The sequence below is a fragment of the Micromys minutus genome, assembly GCF_963924665.1.
Source record: "Micromys minutus genome assembly, chromosome: 7".
NCBI lineage: Eukaryota > Metazoa > Chordata > Mammalia > Rodentia > Muridae > Micromys > Micromys minutus.
This window is the reverse complement of record NC_137976.1, coordinates 58,021,504-58,039,844: the sequence shown is the minus strand read 5'-3', so window position 1 is coordinate 58,039,844 and position 18,341 is coordinate 58,021,504. Positions and strand designations below refer to the sequence as shown.

Here is an 18,341-nt window from a genome sequence, read left to right as displayed (position 1 = left end):
TTTCAAATGTGCTTTTGCCATGCCATATAAAAACCATGGTCAGTTTTCGAGTTTGGTTTTATTGTTTAGATAAAAATAATAAACCAGTCCACCCAGAACCCCCAAAAAGTGTTCTTAATTAAAGTGTTAGGTTTTTACCCACTTAAGAGTCCAAACCCACATACTGAGGCACACCCTCCGAATAACAAAACAAACCAACAACAACAACAAAACACACCAATCTTCTGGATCTTCAAGATGGCTCAGCAGGTAACTCTCTTGCTGACAAGCCTGACAGTCTGAGTTCAATCCCCAGGACGCACGACAGCCTGAGGCTCACTCGCCACGGTACGAGTGCACACACACATGCACACACGAAAGGGTTTCTACAAGTATGAAGTCTCTAACTTGTTGATAAAACAAAATATGAGTTGTCAGGAAAGTGAGAGGTAGGAGAGGGAGTAGGGGGAGTACCTTCAATGTTTCAGGGTTAAGTCTTGCCAGTTTTGGTCTCCTAAGGATGAGAAGTGCAATTGCAGGAGAAGAGTACAAACTGGCTGGTTTTGACTGTGTGTGCCCAGTGTCTGAAACCAAGCCCTTTGGCCAGATTGGCTTCTCCTCCAGACTCCCATGCAGTCAGGAGAGAAAAGTCCCCTAAGAAGGGACAAGCCGCTGACCCTGGAAAGGTGGGCAGGAGAGTCTGAGCAAACCAAAGCCAGACCACTCCAGAGGACTTGGTTTCTTTAATGCCTGGAGTGCTGCATGCTTCTTTCTAATACTTCCTGTGACCAAGAACCTCTCTCAAATTGGTAACAGAAAGTTGAGGACCACCACAGAACACTGACATCCTGGGCCTGCCTTGTCAGCTAAAGACAGCACCACTGGAGTCCCCACGGCAACAGGAAGTAGGGCCAGAACCACAGCTTACATGGGAGAGTTCAAAGAGGCTGAAGTTCAGTCAGAGATTTGTCATATAAAAGCACGACTTCGAGGGTATTGAAGAGGATCGGTATAGGGGTTTCCCCACACTTTACCACCTGTATCTTTTGTTGGGCATTTTCAAGGACTTAAATGTATTGTTAAATGAGAATTGGAAAGTTAAGCTTTTTGGCAAAAAAGTAGTGGATTTCCCTTTTAAGAGTCTAAAGGGACTGCAGTGTGACTCAAAACCTCCAACCTATATATTGCCTTGGCCTGTCAGAGAAAGAGAGAGGCTTGGTAGCACAAACCTTTGATCCCAGCACTCAGAAGGCAGAGGCAGGCAGATCTCTGAGCTCCTGGCCAGCCTGATCTTCAAATTATAGCAAGGGATACATAGAGAAAGAGAAAGAAATTCTTAGACTTACAGGTTCAGAGTTATGGGAATACTTGTGTCCTAGCGCACAAGACCAAAAAAGAAGAAAAAAAAAATCCAGGAATGGAAGTGGCAGCGTCCAGGGACTTGAAGCATGTGTCCCTGAGAATGTACTCGGCACCCATGGATGCAGATAAAGGAGCGCTGCCTTCTGATGGTGTTCCCCAAAGCACTTCCATCCTGTGGGTTCCATTTGGGGTAGGGTTGGAAGAATCCCCGGTGGAAGGCTTCCTAATTGCTGTTGTCAACAGCTGTGATCTCTTCCTGATACATTCCTGGTTCATCTGGGGCTTTGGACTGCAAGGGGATTATCCTCAGCCTTAATTAAGGTCCTGCCTGACTTGGGGTGGATGCCAGCTGCTGACATAGACTTGGGCCCTGAAGCCTGGTCATGCCTTGGCCTTCAGCTTGTCCTTCATCTTTCACTCCTCACCCTCCTAATATACCCACAAGGTTAGACTCACAGTGTCTGTGGTCCAATTTGTGGGGATGTTTTGTTACCTGGGAGCTTATCCTCAGAGGGAGGACAGATGACTCCCACCAAGATCAGAGTCTTCTTCTACCGTTGCCCGCATTTACTATTGTGTTCTATATGTATTATTGTAAAATTGTTGTGTTTTCTTTTTTTTAAAGCCAAGTGCTCACCATGTAGCCCAGGTTGGCTTCAGACCTGTGATCCTCCTGCCTCAGTGCTGGGATTATAGGCATGAATCATTGTGTCCAGCTTTATTCCTTGTTCTCCAGTTATCACCAGTTCTGTTCTGGTCTCTGACCATAGGATAATTCATGTGTTAGGAACATGAATGCTTAGACCTGTTGGCACAGACATGTGATCCTAGTTACTGGGGAGGCTGGGTCAGGAAGAGCCAATGTTCAAGCCCTTCTTAGACTACAGAGTTGAGTTCAAGGCAATTAGGTGAGACCTTGATTTTTTATTAAAAAGGAAAAGAATGGAGATAGGGATGTCTTATAAGAGAATGAGTTCAGAGCACAGAGAGCCACAGGCAGAAAAGAAGTTCTGGAAAACATATTGGAAAAAGACATCCTGTCGGTCTGACAAAAATTCCTACAGAAAAGGCTTTCTGTGTGGCTCAATCTCTGGCCTCAGCCTTCTCCAGGGTCCATCAGTCACTGCCTACTGATACCCCTACTGAGTCTGGCTCCATTTTTATTTGTTTGTTTGTCTCTTTGTTTGATTGATCGATTGATTTTGCTTTCTGTGTGCATCTTTATGGTTCCCAGCATCCTGCCAGACGGTCTGTTTCTCTTTGGCCAGTGCACAATCCTGGCTCCTTGAGCCTTTTGGTCTCCCTCCATCCCAGATGTGGGCAAAACCTCAGTTCTTTCGTAGCCCTGGCTGACAGTCAGACTGTGCCCTGCAGCTATATGGGCTTGCACTGGGCCAGGCCCTGCCAGGATCAAACCCACAGAGGCTCATTATCTTTGCTCAGGCTGGGAAGGTCTACCCTAAGCAACGAGGAATCGTTTGAGAGCCCTCAAAGTGTCAGGAGAAAGCTAAAAGTCTGCTGTCCTAGAGCATGGTCTGCTTTAGTCACTGAGTGACTTTCATGATTGTATTGGGTCCGAACTGTGGCAGGAGTCAGGTAGCAGCACCCCGCAGCACTATTTCCTTCTCAACCAGCTTCACGCTCGAGAGCCCCATTTTCTTTAAAGGCCTTTTGAGGCCATAACAGTTTCTGAGGACTTTTTTTGGAGCAGGAGCACAGTCTTACTATTTAAAATTATTATTGGGATTATGACTGCAATATCTTTATTTTTATGACAGTTGTTGGTTATGCCCCTGATTTATTTGCTACTGGGCTTCTGTTCAAGAACACAACCTCCAATTAAATGTGGTTACTTTGGCAAAAAATATGATTCTCCTTAAGATGACCCTCTTCGGGACCAGTTCCAAAACCTCATTATGGTGAAAGTGAGGGCAGCCTCTTTGCATTCATGAGCATTCCTCCAGTGGTCACTTGCTTTCCCCATAGGAGGAATTAGAGGGTAGCAAGGCTGTGGGTTGGGCCTAAAGGAGAATGGAGGTGAGAGGAAAGAGCCTCCTCCAAGATCTAAGTGGGTCACCAGTTAAAACATGCTTTGGAGACAGAAGAAACCCTGGATACATGAAGAGAACATCTCTCTTCCTTGATGGGAAAGAATTACAGCCCAAGGCTGGACAGACCCAGACACTGAGGTCTGGCTGCCATACTGTTCTCTCTTCTCCACCCTAACTTCCCTAGGACATCATGAGCTCCTATGGCTCTGATCCTGTCCTACTCTGAATGCAAGGACATAACCTATGACCCTGCTTTTTGCATGACCAATCTTTTGTGAACCCTTTGGAGCTTTTTAAAATGGAGAATCAGACATTGCTTTAAGGGATGGAGTTCTATTAGAATAAGCACTCCTCACCGTTTTCGGTTATACAATACGTGTTTGATTTCAAATCGGAATGCGCAGTGAGGTCTAAAGACAACCTCTGAAACCAGAGACCAGAAATGTGGTCCTAAATGTGCCACTTCATCTGCCATGTGGGTTGGCTGGGAAACCCACTCCTCTGGGAAACCCTTCCTCTAATATTACACTTGGTGTCAAGGCTGCCATCAAGGTCCCATCACAGGGGCGTAGCTGGTGAAGGAACTCTCCTGAAGGCATAAACCAGGGCACCAACAACCAACAAAAGTATGATTTCACCAAGCCCAACTTGGAGAACCAATGAGTTTATCGGCTTAGTTACAGAAAACATAGGTAAGGAGTCACTCACAGGAGTGTGGGTGACCCTAAAGCAAACTCACCATTACAAAGTATCACACCAGCATAGATGAAGACTTCCCCATAGCTGCATAGATACAGTCCCCTTGAGTTAACCTTTGACAGTCTATGCACTCTCAAGACCAGAAGGCTGTGTGCAGTTACAGACTGCTTTGGAGGCTCAGGACAAAGCAGCTGTCATCTCAGCTGAGGGTCCAATGACTCTACTTCCTCTTTTCTATGAGGGATGATCAGTAATAAATAAGCCAGACTTCGGGGATCTCTTGCAATTGGTCACAAATGTTCCAATGAAGGTGATGGCTGTGATGCTCGGATGATAGCATCCTTCAACATGAGATCCCTCCTCATAGCTGGGAATCAAGGTTCTCGGAGAACGAGATATTGGTGGGGGTGTTCATTGGCCTCTGCAAGATCATAGCCATAAAAAATCCCACCAGTGGTGTCTTAATTGAAGGCCATTCAGAGATGCCAAGAATGTGAACCAAGACTTCCTGTCTTCCCTACTTGAGCCCCAGCATAGTGAACAGGCAGTGATAAAAGAGACAGCCTTAAACCGAACGATCTTTACTGACGCCAGAAAGCACTTTGATGAACTTTCATAGTGGTAGGACCCGCATTCACATTGCAGATCATTCAGACCTTGGGACTGAGCAAGTTCACCGAGGCCCTGCCTTTGCTCTAGATCCAGGAGCTTTGAAAGTCCTTTGTACACTTTGACTTTCTTAACTAATGCCAGTTTCAGCGTATTTAAAAACCGTTGAATATTTATTCTAATTAGGCATTTCAAAAGCAACTTTGGAATATGCGTACATGATGGGGGAATAAAGAAAATGCCCAAGAGAATATGTCCCTGAGGTCTGGACCCATTTCAGTGTGTACCCAGTTAAACATTGATACCCCCAGCGGCCTGCTGCAGGGGGCCATTGTGCCGGCTGCTGGAATGCCTGGAAGCCATATGTGCTGTTAATGATTTATCTCCTCCTGCTTGCAGGGCTAAGCTCCTATGCTCTGAAGCTGACAGGAAGCCTGGGATCATCTTCAGGAGGGTGGGCTAGCCCTGTCTTACAGAGTTCAGGAGAAGAGAGACAAGGTTTGGAATTCTCATATGAGCAGCTCCACAAGGGTGTCCTTGCTGGTTCTCTGAAAAGCTGAGGAGTCAGGACATATTGTTGTCTGGTGTTTCTTTACATGACTGTGTTTGTGACAAAATTAAAGCCATAGGATGGCAAGATTTTATCTGGTGTCATGATACAGGCCGTCTTCAAACACACGTGATGGTTATTTGTATAGCTCTTTTATTTCAATAATAATAATAAATTAGTGACTATATGTCCACTAGAGACATGAACAGAGGTTACACATCTATATTTTCTTCTGTTTAACAAAGACTAAATGTGTGACATTTCCAGAAATATCACGTGTGAACGGTTAACTAAAAGGAACAAGGGAGACTTCCATAGCAGTACTCGCCCAGAGACACGCACATTCACACTTGGCTTTCTGTAACACTAGTGAGGGTGCTTATACCTAGGTGGATGTGCTCACCTTCTTCCTGCCAACCTACGGTAGGAAACCATTGCTGTGGTGAGACCACAGTGGCCTCAGGCATTGCTGCCATGTTTTGGAGGGCACAACTTAAGAACTGAAGCATTTCCTTGTGGGTAATCCATCTCTGTCTTGAGTATAATTTGGGTTTTTATAGAAGGAGCTATTTTGTTTGTTGATGGGAATTACACATAAGATGAATATACTGACTTGGGTTTGAGTTTTCTTTTCCATTGAATCCTGACTCTACATCAGCAGGGCTGGAGAGGCAGGTCATGGAAGATTTATAAACTGTTGCCGAAGGGGATGGTTGTGTGAATTCTTCAAGGGGTTGTTGGCTTTGGGCTTTCTAAGTGGGACCCAAAACTTCTTTCCTGAGGAACAAAAATCTACACCTTAGATACTCAGACTTGGGTCTGAAGATTCTGGGACCAGAAGAGCAGAGGAGACTCAGCCACATACAGACTGTTTACTGCACTTAAGGAAGGAAGTATGTGTGGGTCCCAGGAGTTCAAACACACGTAACCCCTGAGACCCATATATCATTGCTACCTGACCTTGCAAGAAAGAGGGAGACCTATAGAGTATGTGTGTGTGTTGGGGGGGTCACACTGCAAATTTTAGTTTAATTTCTCCTGAAGTCATCCTCTCTTGCCTTGAAGTGGCTCATAGATAAAAGCCGTGCCTACAATCTTCTGTAATAAAATGTTCCCTTCTAAGGAGACTTTCAAGCTGTGCTTGTGCATTTTCCAATGCAGAAGTTCAATTCTCCAGTCTCCTTGAAATTGGTTAAGCCCCGCTCCTCTGAAGATTGGACCAGCCTGAGGGGCCATTGAGTCCCAGGTGTTCAAGGGTACTTACAGAATTTTTATATCTGGAACACAAGCAGAATTAAAAAGTAAACTCTCTCCCTCTCTTTCCCACCCTCCTTCCTCCTCCTTCTCCTCCCCCCCCTTCTGATTCGTATGAGAACACAGGTGCCTAAAGAGTCAAGAAAAGGCCTCAGATCCCCCCTGAAGGTGGCATTACAAATGGTTATGAGCTTCCTGACATGGGCAAGACCTCCTGACATGTCTGGGAACCACATTTGTGTTCTCTATAAGAACAATACATTCTGCTAACTGCTGAGTCATTGCTCTAATCCCTCAACGGGAGTTCTTAGACTGGGGTTTTTCTCTGCATCTCTCTCCTTTGAGATCGCTTTCCTCTCTGAATAGGGTGAAGTGTGGGTGTGTCAAGGACTTGGAAAGGCACTGAGCAGAGAGCACTCACAGACGGTCTTAAATATTGCTAGAGGCAGAGCTGAAAGGGTCGTGGGGACATTTGTAGGGGGCCATCTTTTCCAGTAGCCACAGGAAAGCTGCAGAGAGAGACAGGTTGGAACTCAATGATTTATTGTCAAAATATTAAAAGGTATCTTTTTTTGTAACCCAGTGTGTAATGCATAGAAAGTATGAACCCTGAACGCTACAGCACATGGTGAGTGTGTTTAAAACAAGAGCCCTTACAATCTCTTTTTCTCATAGGTCCGTGGCTACCCAGAGCCCCAGGTGACATGGCACAGAAATGGGCAGACCATCACCAATGGTGGCCGCTTCCTTCTGGACGGTGGAGTGCGGGGGACTTTCAGCCTTGTCATTCACACTGTCCGCGAGGAGGACAAGGGCAAGTACACCTGCGAAGCTAGCAATGGCAGTGGTGCCCGCCAGGTCACCGTGGAGCTGACTGTAGAAGGTGAGTCCCACCGGGCACCGCTGCAGGAGCTGAGCTCTCAAAGATGGAGGGACTTAGATGAGAAGCCGCACCCAGTTTGGGGCTTCGGACTGTCCTGACTCATGTTCCATCCAGCCATGACTCACATCACACCAAGAATACAAACAGACTCTCAGGAGTGATCTTACAAGGGGATGCATGGCCCATCTCCCACTCTCCTTGCCTGTCTCCCCACCATGGCCAAGCCTTGCTCTCACTTGACAAGAGCTCTTGCCTTGGTCCTTCACCTAGTTTGCACTTCAGGTCTCTGCTCAAACATCCCCAACTTAGAGAACCCCCTTTTAGCTCCCCAGCTTTTAACTCCCCTTCCTGTAAATTCCCTCACAGCTTCCTTTTAAGGCATGCCCCCCTCTCACCCATTGCACAGCTCTGAGACACAGGGTCACCATCTCGTCTATTTCTGTTTCTTGGGCATCTGGAACATTCTCTGCACAGGTGAATACCAAATGTTTGGGGAATGACTGGGAAGGACTTTACCATCATTAGCATCGCCATGAGGTAATAGTGCTCACTATAATGAATATGTAACGAAAAATATGTCTGTTAATTAATACACGGTCAGTTGTCTTTCCCCCCCACTTCTGTGATTGAAATAATCCTACTAACTTAAAAGCATCTGGGAGAAACATTTGACTATAAATAATTTTAGGGCTTGTCACTGGTGTGCCTTCCTGGCAGGCTGAAGCTGCTCTGCTGGGTTGAACATTCCATGTGAGGCCACTGGTAGAGACTCCAGGTCTGATGTCTGGGTCTGCCAGCCCCTCGGATGTAAGACATGCTTCCCCAGACCTTTCTAGGCCTTTCTGGGAGCTGATAAGCAAGGTAGCCAAACTTGCTCCTTCATTTGTTGTTGTTGTTGTTGTATTGTTTTTGTTTTGTTTTTTCAGAAGACTGTACTCCTAACCTCATTTGCAGGAAACACTGTGAACAATAAAGATAGCTAGTTAAAGCAGCCTTGGAAAGTTCTAGAAGGGATGCAGTGCAGTTGGGCCAGTGGCCACTCCTTCACCTCTTTTCCCCACACAGTTGCAGGTCACACAAGTTCTGCTGAGCATAGTTTGGATGCTTTCCTTAAATTCTTTAACTAAGCAAAACTCAATCATTTTAATGGCCCTCAAGTGCCTGTGGCAGGGGCATTCTGGACAGAAGGTGGCTCCTGGTCAGGGGGCTCAGGATAAGCCTGTCAGGAGCCACTTTAGCACAGTGCTATCTCTATACTAACTGACCACAAAGCCTAAGCTTTGAAATTTGAGGCCTTTGAACAAAAATCACCCTCTTCCCTTTTCTGATTTCCTGTTTGGAGCTGAGAACGGAGAGGTGCTAAGTTATGAGTCATGGTCCAAAGTCCTGATCCCAACATTTGCAACAAAATGTGGGACTTAAAACCTCTGAACCTTGGCTTCTGCAGAAAGCAGGTGTGGAGTCCAGGCTTTGCAGCCTGGGTTAGCCCTTATTCTCTGATCCATATTAAGGAAGACTGGGGTGTGTTGGGAATGCAGGGAAATTATATAAAACAGACATAATCAGGTATGGTGGTGCTATATGCCTTTAATCTCAGCACTTGGGAGGTAGACACAGGTAGATCTCTGAGTTCAAAGCTAGCTTGGTCTACATAATACTAAGATAACTTGTGAACCTTCTTCTTGGTTCCTGCTGTTCAGGATATTGGATCTGATGGCTCAACCCTGAAAGAACATTTTCAGGCCAGAAGCAAGGAGGTAGGGCAATCACAGTAGAGCAAGACAAGGCTCATGTTCCTCCTCGTTGTGTGGGTTTTAATTGGGATAGATTGGCTCAGGCATTTAAGAAGCATTATGCTTCTAACTCTAACGGGAAAATGGTCTCATGCCTGCAGCCTCTCTGTGTGAATGGGCCTGTGTGCATTCCACTGCCATATAAGAAGCCTGTCTGAGCCGATGTGTTTGGGGCCACCCTAAGCCCCATAGGCCTAGAAGGATGGATTCATCACCCACTCCCATGGAGAAGTTGTCAACCTGCCACATTAGCATCAACTTTCAAGAAGTGACTCCAGCAGCCAGCCCACTGGGCTCCCCTGCAACTCCATGCTGTGTTCCCCGTTCTGTTCATCCATGAACAGAACAGAGGTCCTGGGCTCAAACATTTGACTGAGAGGGTAGAAGCTTTTAACCTTTATTGGCCAAGTTTAGGAGGCAGTGTTGTGCAGTGAGTCAAGTCAAATGCCTTAGTTGAGTTTTAGCTCTGCTAATTTCTAAGTGTGAGCACATGGCCTCCCTGTGCTTTCTTTTCCTTTAAGACCGAGGGCATCACACAGAGTGGTGTAAGGATCAGAGCAGCTCCTGGCTATCAGGAAGCAGTGCCCAGTGATTACCTGAGCTGCAGCTAACATCCTTAGAATACTTATAGAGGGAAGTCTGTGAAAATGAAAGCTTTCTTGCCCAACTTCCAGTTTGGCAATTAGAACCAAGGACTGTAGAAATAGGTGCCTAGAGACAGGACCACACAGTTACCCCCAGGCCCACACAGGGGAAGCAGCCATGCTTCAAGTGCCTCTAATTTGCCACAAGCTGTTCCAGGGTCATCGTACATGGGACATTAGGTTTGCTAAAGCCACATTTTAAAAATCAGGTGTCTTCATTAGCATTTTATTGCTGTGAAGAGACACTATGACCAAGACAACTTTTATAAAGGAAAACATTTAATTGGGGATGACTTACAGTTTCAGAGGTTCAGTTCATTACCATCTTGGTGGGAAGCAGGGCAGCATCCAGGCAGACATGATGCTGGAGAAGCCAGGTTCTGCATACTGATCCGAAGGCAGCCAGGAGAGGACTCTTCCACACATTCCTTCAACAAGGTCACACCTCCTAATAGTGCCACTCTTTGTGGCTACCATTCAAACCACCACATTAGGTGAGATTAATTTTAATAAAAAGTTTTATTTGACTCAGTATATCCAAAATCCCATCATTTCAGTATATAATCAACAGAAACATGATAAGTAAGTATCCCCACCATATGATAAAGTGTGATATTGACTTGCCTCTCCAAAGGCCTTTTGAATCTGAGAAAACAGAGAAACTTTTGGTAGCAGCTTATATGCTTAGGAGCCCAGAAGAGATGATTCACAGTTGCTCTCACCAGAACTACAGGTTGGGTTAGTCAAATGTAAGCACACATGCCTCCTCTTCTCTCTCTCTCTCTCTCTCTCTCTCTCTCTCTCTCTCTCTCTCTCTCCCTCTCTCTCTCCCCCTACTACCTCCTTAACTCCCCTCCCCATGCCCTGAATAAACTCTATTCCATACTATACGGTTATGTGGCTGGTCCCTCAGGGGGAAGGAATTCCCAACATGAGTCCCCCAGAAGTATTACCCTTGCCCCCGTGCCTCATCGCACCTCCATGGAACATCCCCCCCACACACACACTTCATCTTTTTCCTAACACCTCAGATAATACAGTTAAGAATACCCCTCACAGGATGCCCACCTCTTTAGTTTTAGTTGATTAAAGATGCAGTCAAGATGATGACCATGATCAGTCATCACAGTTTCTTTCCTTTCTTCCAAGTGTTTTATTAGTCTTTATTTATTAGACCATCTTTCAAGATGCACCCCTGTCAAGTTTAAAGTGCATCATCTTTCAAGTTGCTTATTGATGAAATGAACTGCTCTAGGTTTTTGCTTAAAATGCTGTTTCCATGTGATGTCTTTGCTGGTGGATGACCCCAACCTGACACCTGCACAGGAGGTGCCTGTAAACTGACTAATACAACATCTTATCAAAAGAGCAGCACCTCAGATTAGAGAGACCTCATCTCTGATGGCTTTCTGATAACTGGTGAGATTGGCGTTTTATGACTTAGGTTTGCAAGAGAATGCTTGCCACATGCCCCCATGTGACTTGGGCTGTCACAGCAGGAAGCTCTAGAGAAATAAACTTAGATGGAGTCTTGGTCCCTAAAAGATGACTGTAAAAGAGATGTTTTCTTGCTACTAAGTACCAACAATTTCTCTATAGAGTAGTTGTGAATTATAATAAGTAATCACTTGCTGGACCTGGAGAGGTGGCTCAGTGGCTGGAAGCACTGGCTGTTCTTCCAGAGGGCCAGCACCTATATGGAGGTTTGCACTGACTGATCTGCAGCTCAAGTTCCAAAGGCATCTGAACCCTCTTGTGGTCTCAACTAGGGTACTGTGCACACAGGCATGCAGGCAAAACACCCGTACACATAAATAATAATAATTTAAGATTTTTGTTTAAATAAGTCACTTGTGGGAACTATTTATCTAATCTTCCCATACAAAACCCCATGCAGCAATTCCTGAACTCCTTGACCATCCATGAATCACTAGGAAGTATTTTCCTTCCAATACTTCCAACTCTGTATTTTATTTCAATCCCTTGAAGAAGAATTGTTCAGTGTGTCAATTTCGTGGAGCCTCATACAGAACCCCTGGAATTTCTGGATCCATAGAGGACATTGGCCTCCATGGAGGAATGTATCCTCTAGTGAGCATCACAGTGTAGGAGCAGTGTGTGTATGTATGTGTATGTGTGTGTGTGTGTGTTCCAGCAAAAGTGGACTACATAAGGGAAGGTACTGCACAGATACAATACAACACAACACAATGCAATGCAATGCAATGCAACGCAACGCAACGCAACGCAACACAACACAACACAACACAATACAATACAATATAATGCAATGTAATGCAATACAATACAAAATAGGAAAGAGATTGTATAGGGAAAAGTTTCATTTGTATCACAACAGGAATCCTTGGCAGAGGTACTTTAAAATTTATAGTTAAGACATCCACAGGGCCATGAAGGCTGTTGAAATTAACAGGTGACAATCTGTATCTTCTTAGAAATGGCAACCTCAGTCATTTCCAAATACTAGCTATCCTTACACCAGGTGTCACCAGGTCCTGTTTTGCCATCTCCTACACAATTTTTTTGGTTGCCATTCCCAGTGATACTATCTGGGTCCTGATTGCTAGCATGTTGTGTCACACACACACACACACACACACACACACACACACACACACGCACAGTTCCCAATGGTCTCCTTCTTTATCTTGTCCTCACTCCAGTGCCCATGCCGCTATTTAAAATACCTGTAGAAACCAGATTTTATCACCCTCTCCCTTTGAATCCTCCCATGACTCACTGTCAGCCAGGCCCCATAGGTGTGATTTGGCTCTTGTTTATCTCCGCAGCCCACAGACCTTCTAGTTCTCTTGGTGCCTAGAGCTCTCTCATGGAGAACCCCAACCAGGCTGCATCTCTCCCCCTTCGGTCCAGAGATCCTGCCCCCCTTTTGACTTCAGCAGCCTCCCCTTCCCACACTTGGGAGCCAGTTAAGTGCTCTCCCCAGAACTCAGGTGGAGTGCTTGAATGAGAACAGAAAGGACCCTATTGCTGCAAAATTCCCCACAAGGAGCACCTCACCACCCCCTAGTTTCCCTCAGCCCTCTCCCCTTTCCTAAGTACCACGTGTGATCTGCCAGCTGATAGAATCCCAGCCATTTCTCTACCACTAGAGCCCTGATCCCAAGTTGGAGCGGCACCACATCCCCAGGGGAGAAGGTATGGCATTCACAAGGCCCCTTCTCTTCCCAGTGGTCAGGGAAGCTTGTGGGCACTAGTGGAAAAACACTAGTATAAAGTATATGCTCCATGGCAAGGATTGTCCCCCTCTTCCTTACAGTCCTGCTGGAACAATGCTTCATAAACATGTAAGACAGTGGCTCTGTGGTCTTCAGTAACACCCAGACTTTTTTAACTTGTGAAAACTATGGCCAATATAAAGAGAGAAGCCTTGAAGTTATAGCTTAAAACTCATTGTGGAGTGTGGTTCGTGCACATTTTCTGTTAAGTGAAATATGGCTATTGTACATGTGAGCATTGTGTATGTTTACATACAACCCGTGTAGACCGGAGGAAACCTGACACTCGGCAGAGCTGGAGCCAAGAGCATTGGACACATGTGAAAGATGCCTGTCTCACTTGGACACATGTGAAAGATACATGTCTCACTTGGAGACATGTGAAAGATGCCTGTCTCACTTGGGTTTTTTTTTGTTCTCACTTGTCTTGACATGTTGGGGGTGATGAATTTGTGATCCGGAAGGTGGCGTAGTGAGGTTAGTCTTAAGTTACAGCTGTGGTGTGTGCCCCCTCCATTGCCCACCACCTTTCCTCAACACCCTCACTGAGGGTGTCTTGCAAGGCATGATAGGTATTTAAGACATAGATAAAGTTTCCACAATAACTTTTTATTACTTGAGTCTGTACCATAAAACAGAATTGTTTTGATGTCACACTTGAGGGTTTTTTTCTCTCTTTCCTTGTGATCATCCCTTAACTTACCTTGCTGTGTCACCTTTTAAGGCTATTTATGGTTTTTTAAAATATAATATGCATGATCTTTTATCCTAAAACAATTTTCTTTTCATTTCCACCTTACTCCCCCCCCCCCGGCCTTTCCTGTATTCCTTGATGGTATGAATTCTGGGCATTCGTTTTTAAGATCCAAACATGCTGGACAAGCCCTGCGAGCATCCAAGCGCCTCATTATCGCCCGGCGTGTTTCAGCAGAACCATTACATACTGTGACACAGGATTCCAGTCTATTTCTGTGTCACCTTGCTTTAATTAAGGCTTTACATGAATTTCTGAAACCATATACATGGCCAATTAGCTGTGAACTTCAATCCAAGGTGACCCCGGGCAAGACTGAAAGGCATCTTATGAAAGTGAGATTTGTTCTAACAGAGCAGAGAAGCACTATTTTAAGCCTTCTATAAGAAACGCTTTGAAGATGGATCAAGTAGGCTGGCTATTTCTGGTTCACCTGGAACAGCCCGGGTTTGCTCCTGTTGCCCTGGCGTGAGTATGAACCATGTCTGTTTCGGTGCTAGAAGTCCTGTTTGTGTGATGGACTGCGGCATTGCCACACTGCAGAGACCTTCCCTCCTCCCTGCATGCAACGGCATTACTCACTTCTAAACCAGAGTTCTGTTCCTGCTCTTACATTTGAGGAAAAGCTCCCGGGTTCCTGTCAGCTCCTCTCTGTGGAACTTTCTGCTCCAGCATTGTCTTTACCTTGTCCTTTAAATGGCTGAGCTGAGTAGTTAAATGCCTTCACTGTCTTGTCCTCACCAGCTCTCTTCATGTCCTCCCCATGTCCGCCTTCTACCTTGATCTCCTGTCCACTTGTTCTCCATCGTTGCCTTACAATTCTGCCAGATTTGCATACTTTTGCAGGATTCATTTCACCTTATCTATTTACAGCTGAATTCTCTCCCACACCCAAAGAGATTGTTAGTTATCATAGTCCAAATTCCCTTTGTTCTGTCGTAAACTCATATTGACGTGAGCATTCCTCAGTTCCACGTCTAGCCAACCACCTTCGTGCACTGCCCCTGAATCATCAGGCAAATCGCCCTTGCTCTGACAGGGAAGCACCTATAAGCAGCATTCTTTGCTCTTCTATGGGAAATGCATATATAAAAAGATCCGCTGTTATCAATGTGCATCTTCTTGTATTTCCTCCAACAGTATGGAAGGATCCCAGCATCCATCTTAACTGTCCATGTCAACTGGGTCCTTTCAAAATCAGGCTCTCCTTTGATGAGCTTAAGTGTATTTAACCTTGTCTAGAGAGTGGGATGGCGGATGGCTCGTTCTGTGGTCCTGTGGACCAAATGCATCAGCAGTGATCACTGGTCCATGACATCCCAAGTTGAATGTGGCCCCGAGCGTCGGGTGTGGATCCTGTCTCACTGATGCTCTGTCAAATCTCGAGATTGGTGTGGCTGGGGAAATGCTAACTGTGATGTTAAGCCTCTACCCAGGGGTCCATCCCTGTCCTGTCCTGGAAATGTGATAGCTGAGAGAGTGTAAGGAAACCCACCATTCCCCAGTAAATGCTCTTACATTCCCCAAAGCAGACACTCCCTCATATGAGCATGACAGCCCAACAACTGGGTTCCATGTGGGCCTTGTTAGGCTTCTGTACACATTCACAGCTTATGGAAGACAGAGACCAACATCCAGGTGATGGCTGTCTCAGAAATACCCTTCCTCCCCTTCTCCTAACTACAGACCAAACCACTTTATGTAGTTATGTTACTGCACTGTTATTTTCTGGTCACGTTTTCCATTCCCTCTTCAGCTGCAGCAGCTGGATAAAGGATTCCCCCACGTGGTGTCTCTAGGTTTGCTATATTACCGTTTTCTGCCCAGTACGTCAGCAGCTCACCCAGGCTCAGTGGCATTGAGCCTAATATATATAATAAACATATATTAGCTTTTCAGCTAGACCTGGTGGCATCTAGCATAGCAGCAGCTCACCGAGGACCGGCTAGACTGCTGATCTGGGGAGGTGTGACTTCGTGGTGGCTCATTCCAGCTCTGTTTCTGTTTGCTGCTGTTCTCTCAGCGTTCTGTGGGAGAACTGGGCATTGATTGTATTCATTGTAAAGAGGTGCACATGGTATCTCCTTCCATCACTGAAGCTGCAGCATGTTCTGGACCAGTCCTGGATTAACTCTAACAATAGAAAGTCCCAAGTACTACCTCACAACTCAGCCAAGAGGTTGAGTATTCTAGAATGTGGGAGACCGGGTGAATTCCTGAATCACTTTAGGTTCTATTATTTATACGTGTGACTTCTCTGAATTTCGTCTTTGTTACCCACTGAAAAAAGATGGGGAGAGGCATGGGGAGACAGCTCTGCTGTTAGGAGTATTTGCTGCTCTTACAGAGGACCCAGGTTCGGTTCCCAGCACCTACACAGTGACTCAGAACCATCTGTAACTCCAATTCTGGGAGATCCAATACCCTCCTATGGCTCATATGTTGTATGTCCACAGACACCAGGTATGCACCTGATGTACGTATATGCATACAGGCAAGCATGCATATGCGCAAAATAACAATAAATACATTTTTAAAAAGATGGAAAAATAGTGAATTACCTAATTCATTAAGTTGTTACAAGAACTCATGCCCAGTGTTTGTGACGCTTTAGCCTGGTGCTCACACTGAGTCAGCACATTCTCATCAAGGTTTGCACATTGCTCCATCCTCCCCTGTTCTTGAACCTGGATGACTCATTGCCGACATTGATGGATGCAACCTGGCCCTGACTCTCTAGCCTTCTCTCTGTGTGTTACAGGGAATTTTATGAAGAAGCATGGTCAGCTCGCTCTTTCTAAAGCCTCAGGGTAAGTTCTGGAATGCTCAAGCCAGAGTAAGGGTTGGGTTATCTTTTCCTGCTGACTTAATAAGCAAAGTATAGGGCATAAGTCTTCTATGTCCCAGGTTGTAATAACTGAAGAATGGGGAACATTGAGATTCTTTCTCGATGGTTCTGTGGCTAGCACCTTTGGCTCAGCTGCTAAATACTGAGGGAGTGGGAGAATGTGTCTATGGCCTTCGGAGGATTCTTAACACTTAAGATGATAATGGATAAAACCATAAATGAGTAGGTTTAGAGGTATTAACAGTAGCTACTGTCACAGGCGAGCCCCAGACCTAGGTTTTTTCTTAACTTGTTCTTGAATGGGTGAGAGCCTTCCACGTTCTCTTCAGGAAGCCCATACTTTCTCTGTTTTGTAGCTCTGTCTCCTGGAGCCTCTACACCCAGCTAGAATACCAGGCAAAAGCAGAGTGGAGAATCTTTCTGGAGGTTCCCATAAGTCAGCTTTGGATGTTGCATACAGCAAGCATGCCAAAATCTAGGCTTTAGGCCAGAGCTCAGTTAGAACTAAGGTTTAAGGGAGGCTAGTGGATGTGATGCAGCTGCATGCCCATGTGATAGAGGTGATATGTTCTGGTGCCACTGATTTGTGCATAGAAGACGTGTTAAAAGAAGTGTTTGAGGCATGAAGATGGGAAAAGCAACCCTTAAATGGTTTCTGACCACAATTTAAGCAACCTAGGCAGGAATGGAAGATCGGAATTACTACCCAGTCTAAGGGGATTCTCTGTTGATTTCTTTCTCGGGACAGATTTTCAGGGGAGACTTGTCCTAGCATCTGGGGCGAGTGCCCACCAAAGTTTGCCACTAAGCTGGGCAGAGCTGTGGTCAAAGAAGGGCAGACAGGGCGATTCTCCTGCAAGATCACTGGCCGGCCTCCACCACACGTCACCTGGCTCAAGGTGAGGTTTTGTCCACCCAGACTCTGACCCTTCCCAGGAAGCCCAAGAGTTCAAACCCTGGGAATCTGTCTTTCTAGTTCCTTCTGCCCCAACCTGGGCATTTCCCCTAAGGTTCTGAGTATATGTGATAGTCACATTCTATTTTAATGTTCCCCTGCTGTTACTAAGACCATGGTGTTCTTATCCTCAACTTACAAAACGGCATAAAGCTTTTGTTCAAAGACGGACTAGGCATCTCAAGAGAAGGAATTTGAATGGGGCACTGGGTTTCAGGCAAAAGCTCTATGGTTCATAAAGCACATGCTACTAATCATGAAGCTACTAATCTCCTGGAACCTAGTCTCCTCATCTTTGAGGTAGGACTAATGCATGTTAGGGAGACACTCCATGCAGATGTGCTTTACAGACCATTCATACCCAGGCGAAGTGGAGAGAGGCAGAAGAGATGGTGGTACCCAGCAAAGAGAGAGGTGAAGATGGAACAGGGTACTCAGGGATGTCAGGAAGAGTAGGGTCAAGGCCAGAGAGAGAATGGGTTTTTCATAGAAGAAGCTCTTGGGTAAAATGGGTGGTAGAATTTCTTTTACTTCTTCTTGATTCTTCTAAACTCATCCTCAGGGGGAAAAAAAGGAGGGCAAGAAAAAAAACTGAAGGGAGAGATACAGGGCATTCTGGAGTTCCATTCCTTCAAAGAAACACAGGTTCTCTGAGGCAGTTTCCACACATCAGCACCAAGCCTGTGCAGAAGCCTCAAGG

The 18,341-nt window shown here is 45.6% G+C and overlaps 1 protein-coding gene across 1 annotated transcript in view; it reads left to right on the top strand.

Annotated features, from left to right (window-relative positions):
- The window catches only part of MYLK (myosin light chain kinase), a gene marked incomplete at its 5' end in the record, with an annotated part of 169,062 nt that overhangs the window by 34,069 nt on the left and 116,652 nt on the right, over nucleotides 1–18,341 (top strand). The window contains 3 exons of the mRNA XM_080918785.1: nucleotides 7,180–7,387; nucleotides 16,600–16,648; nucleotides 17,435–17,585. Of these exons, the coding sequence (XP_080774911.1) occupies nucleotides 7,180–7,387; nucleotides 16,600–16,648; nucleotides 17,435–17,585 (408 nt within the window). The remainder of the gene's footprint in view (nucleotides 1–7,179; nucleotides 7,388–16,599; nucleotides 16,649–17,434; nucleotides 17,586–18,341) is intronic.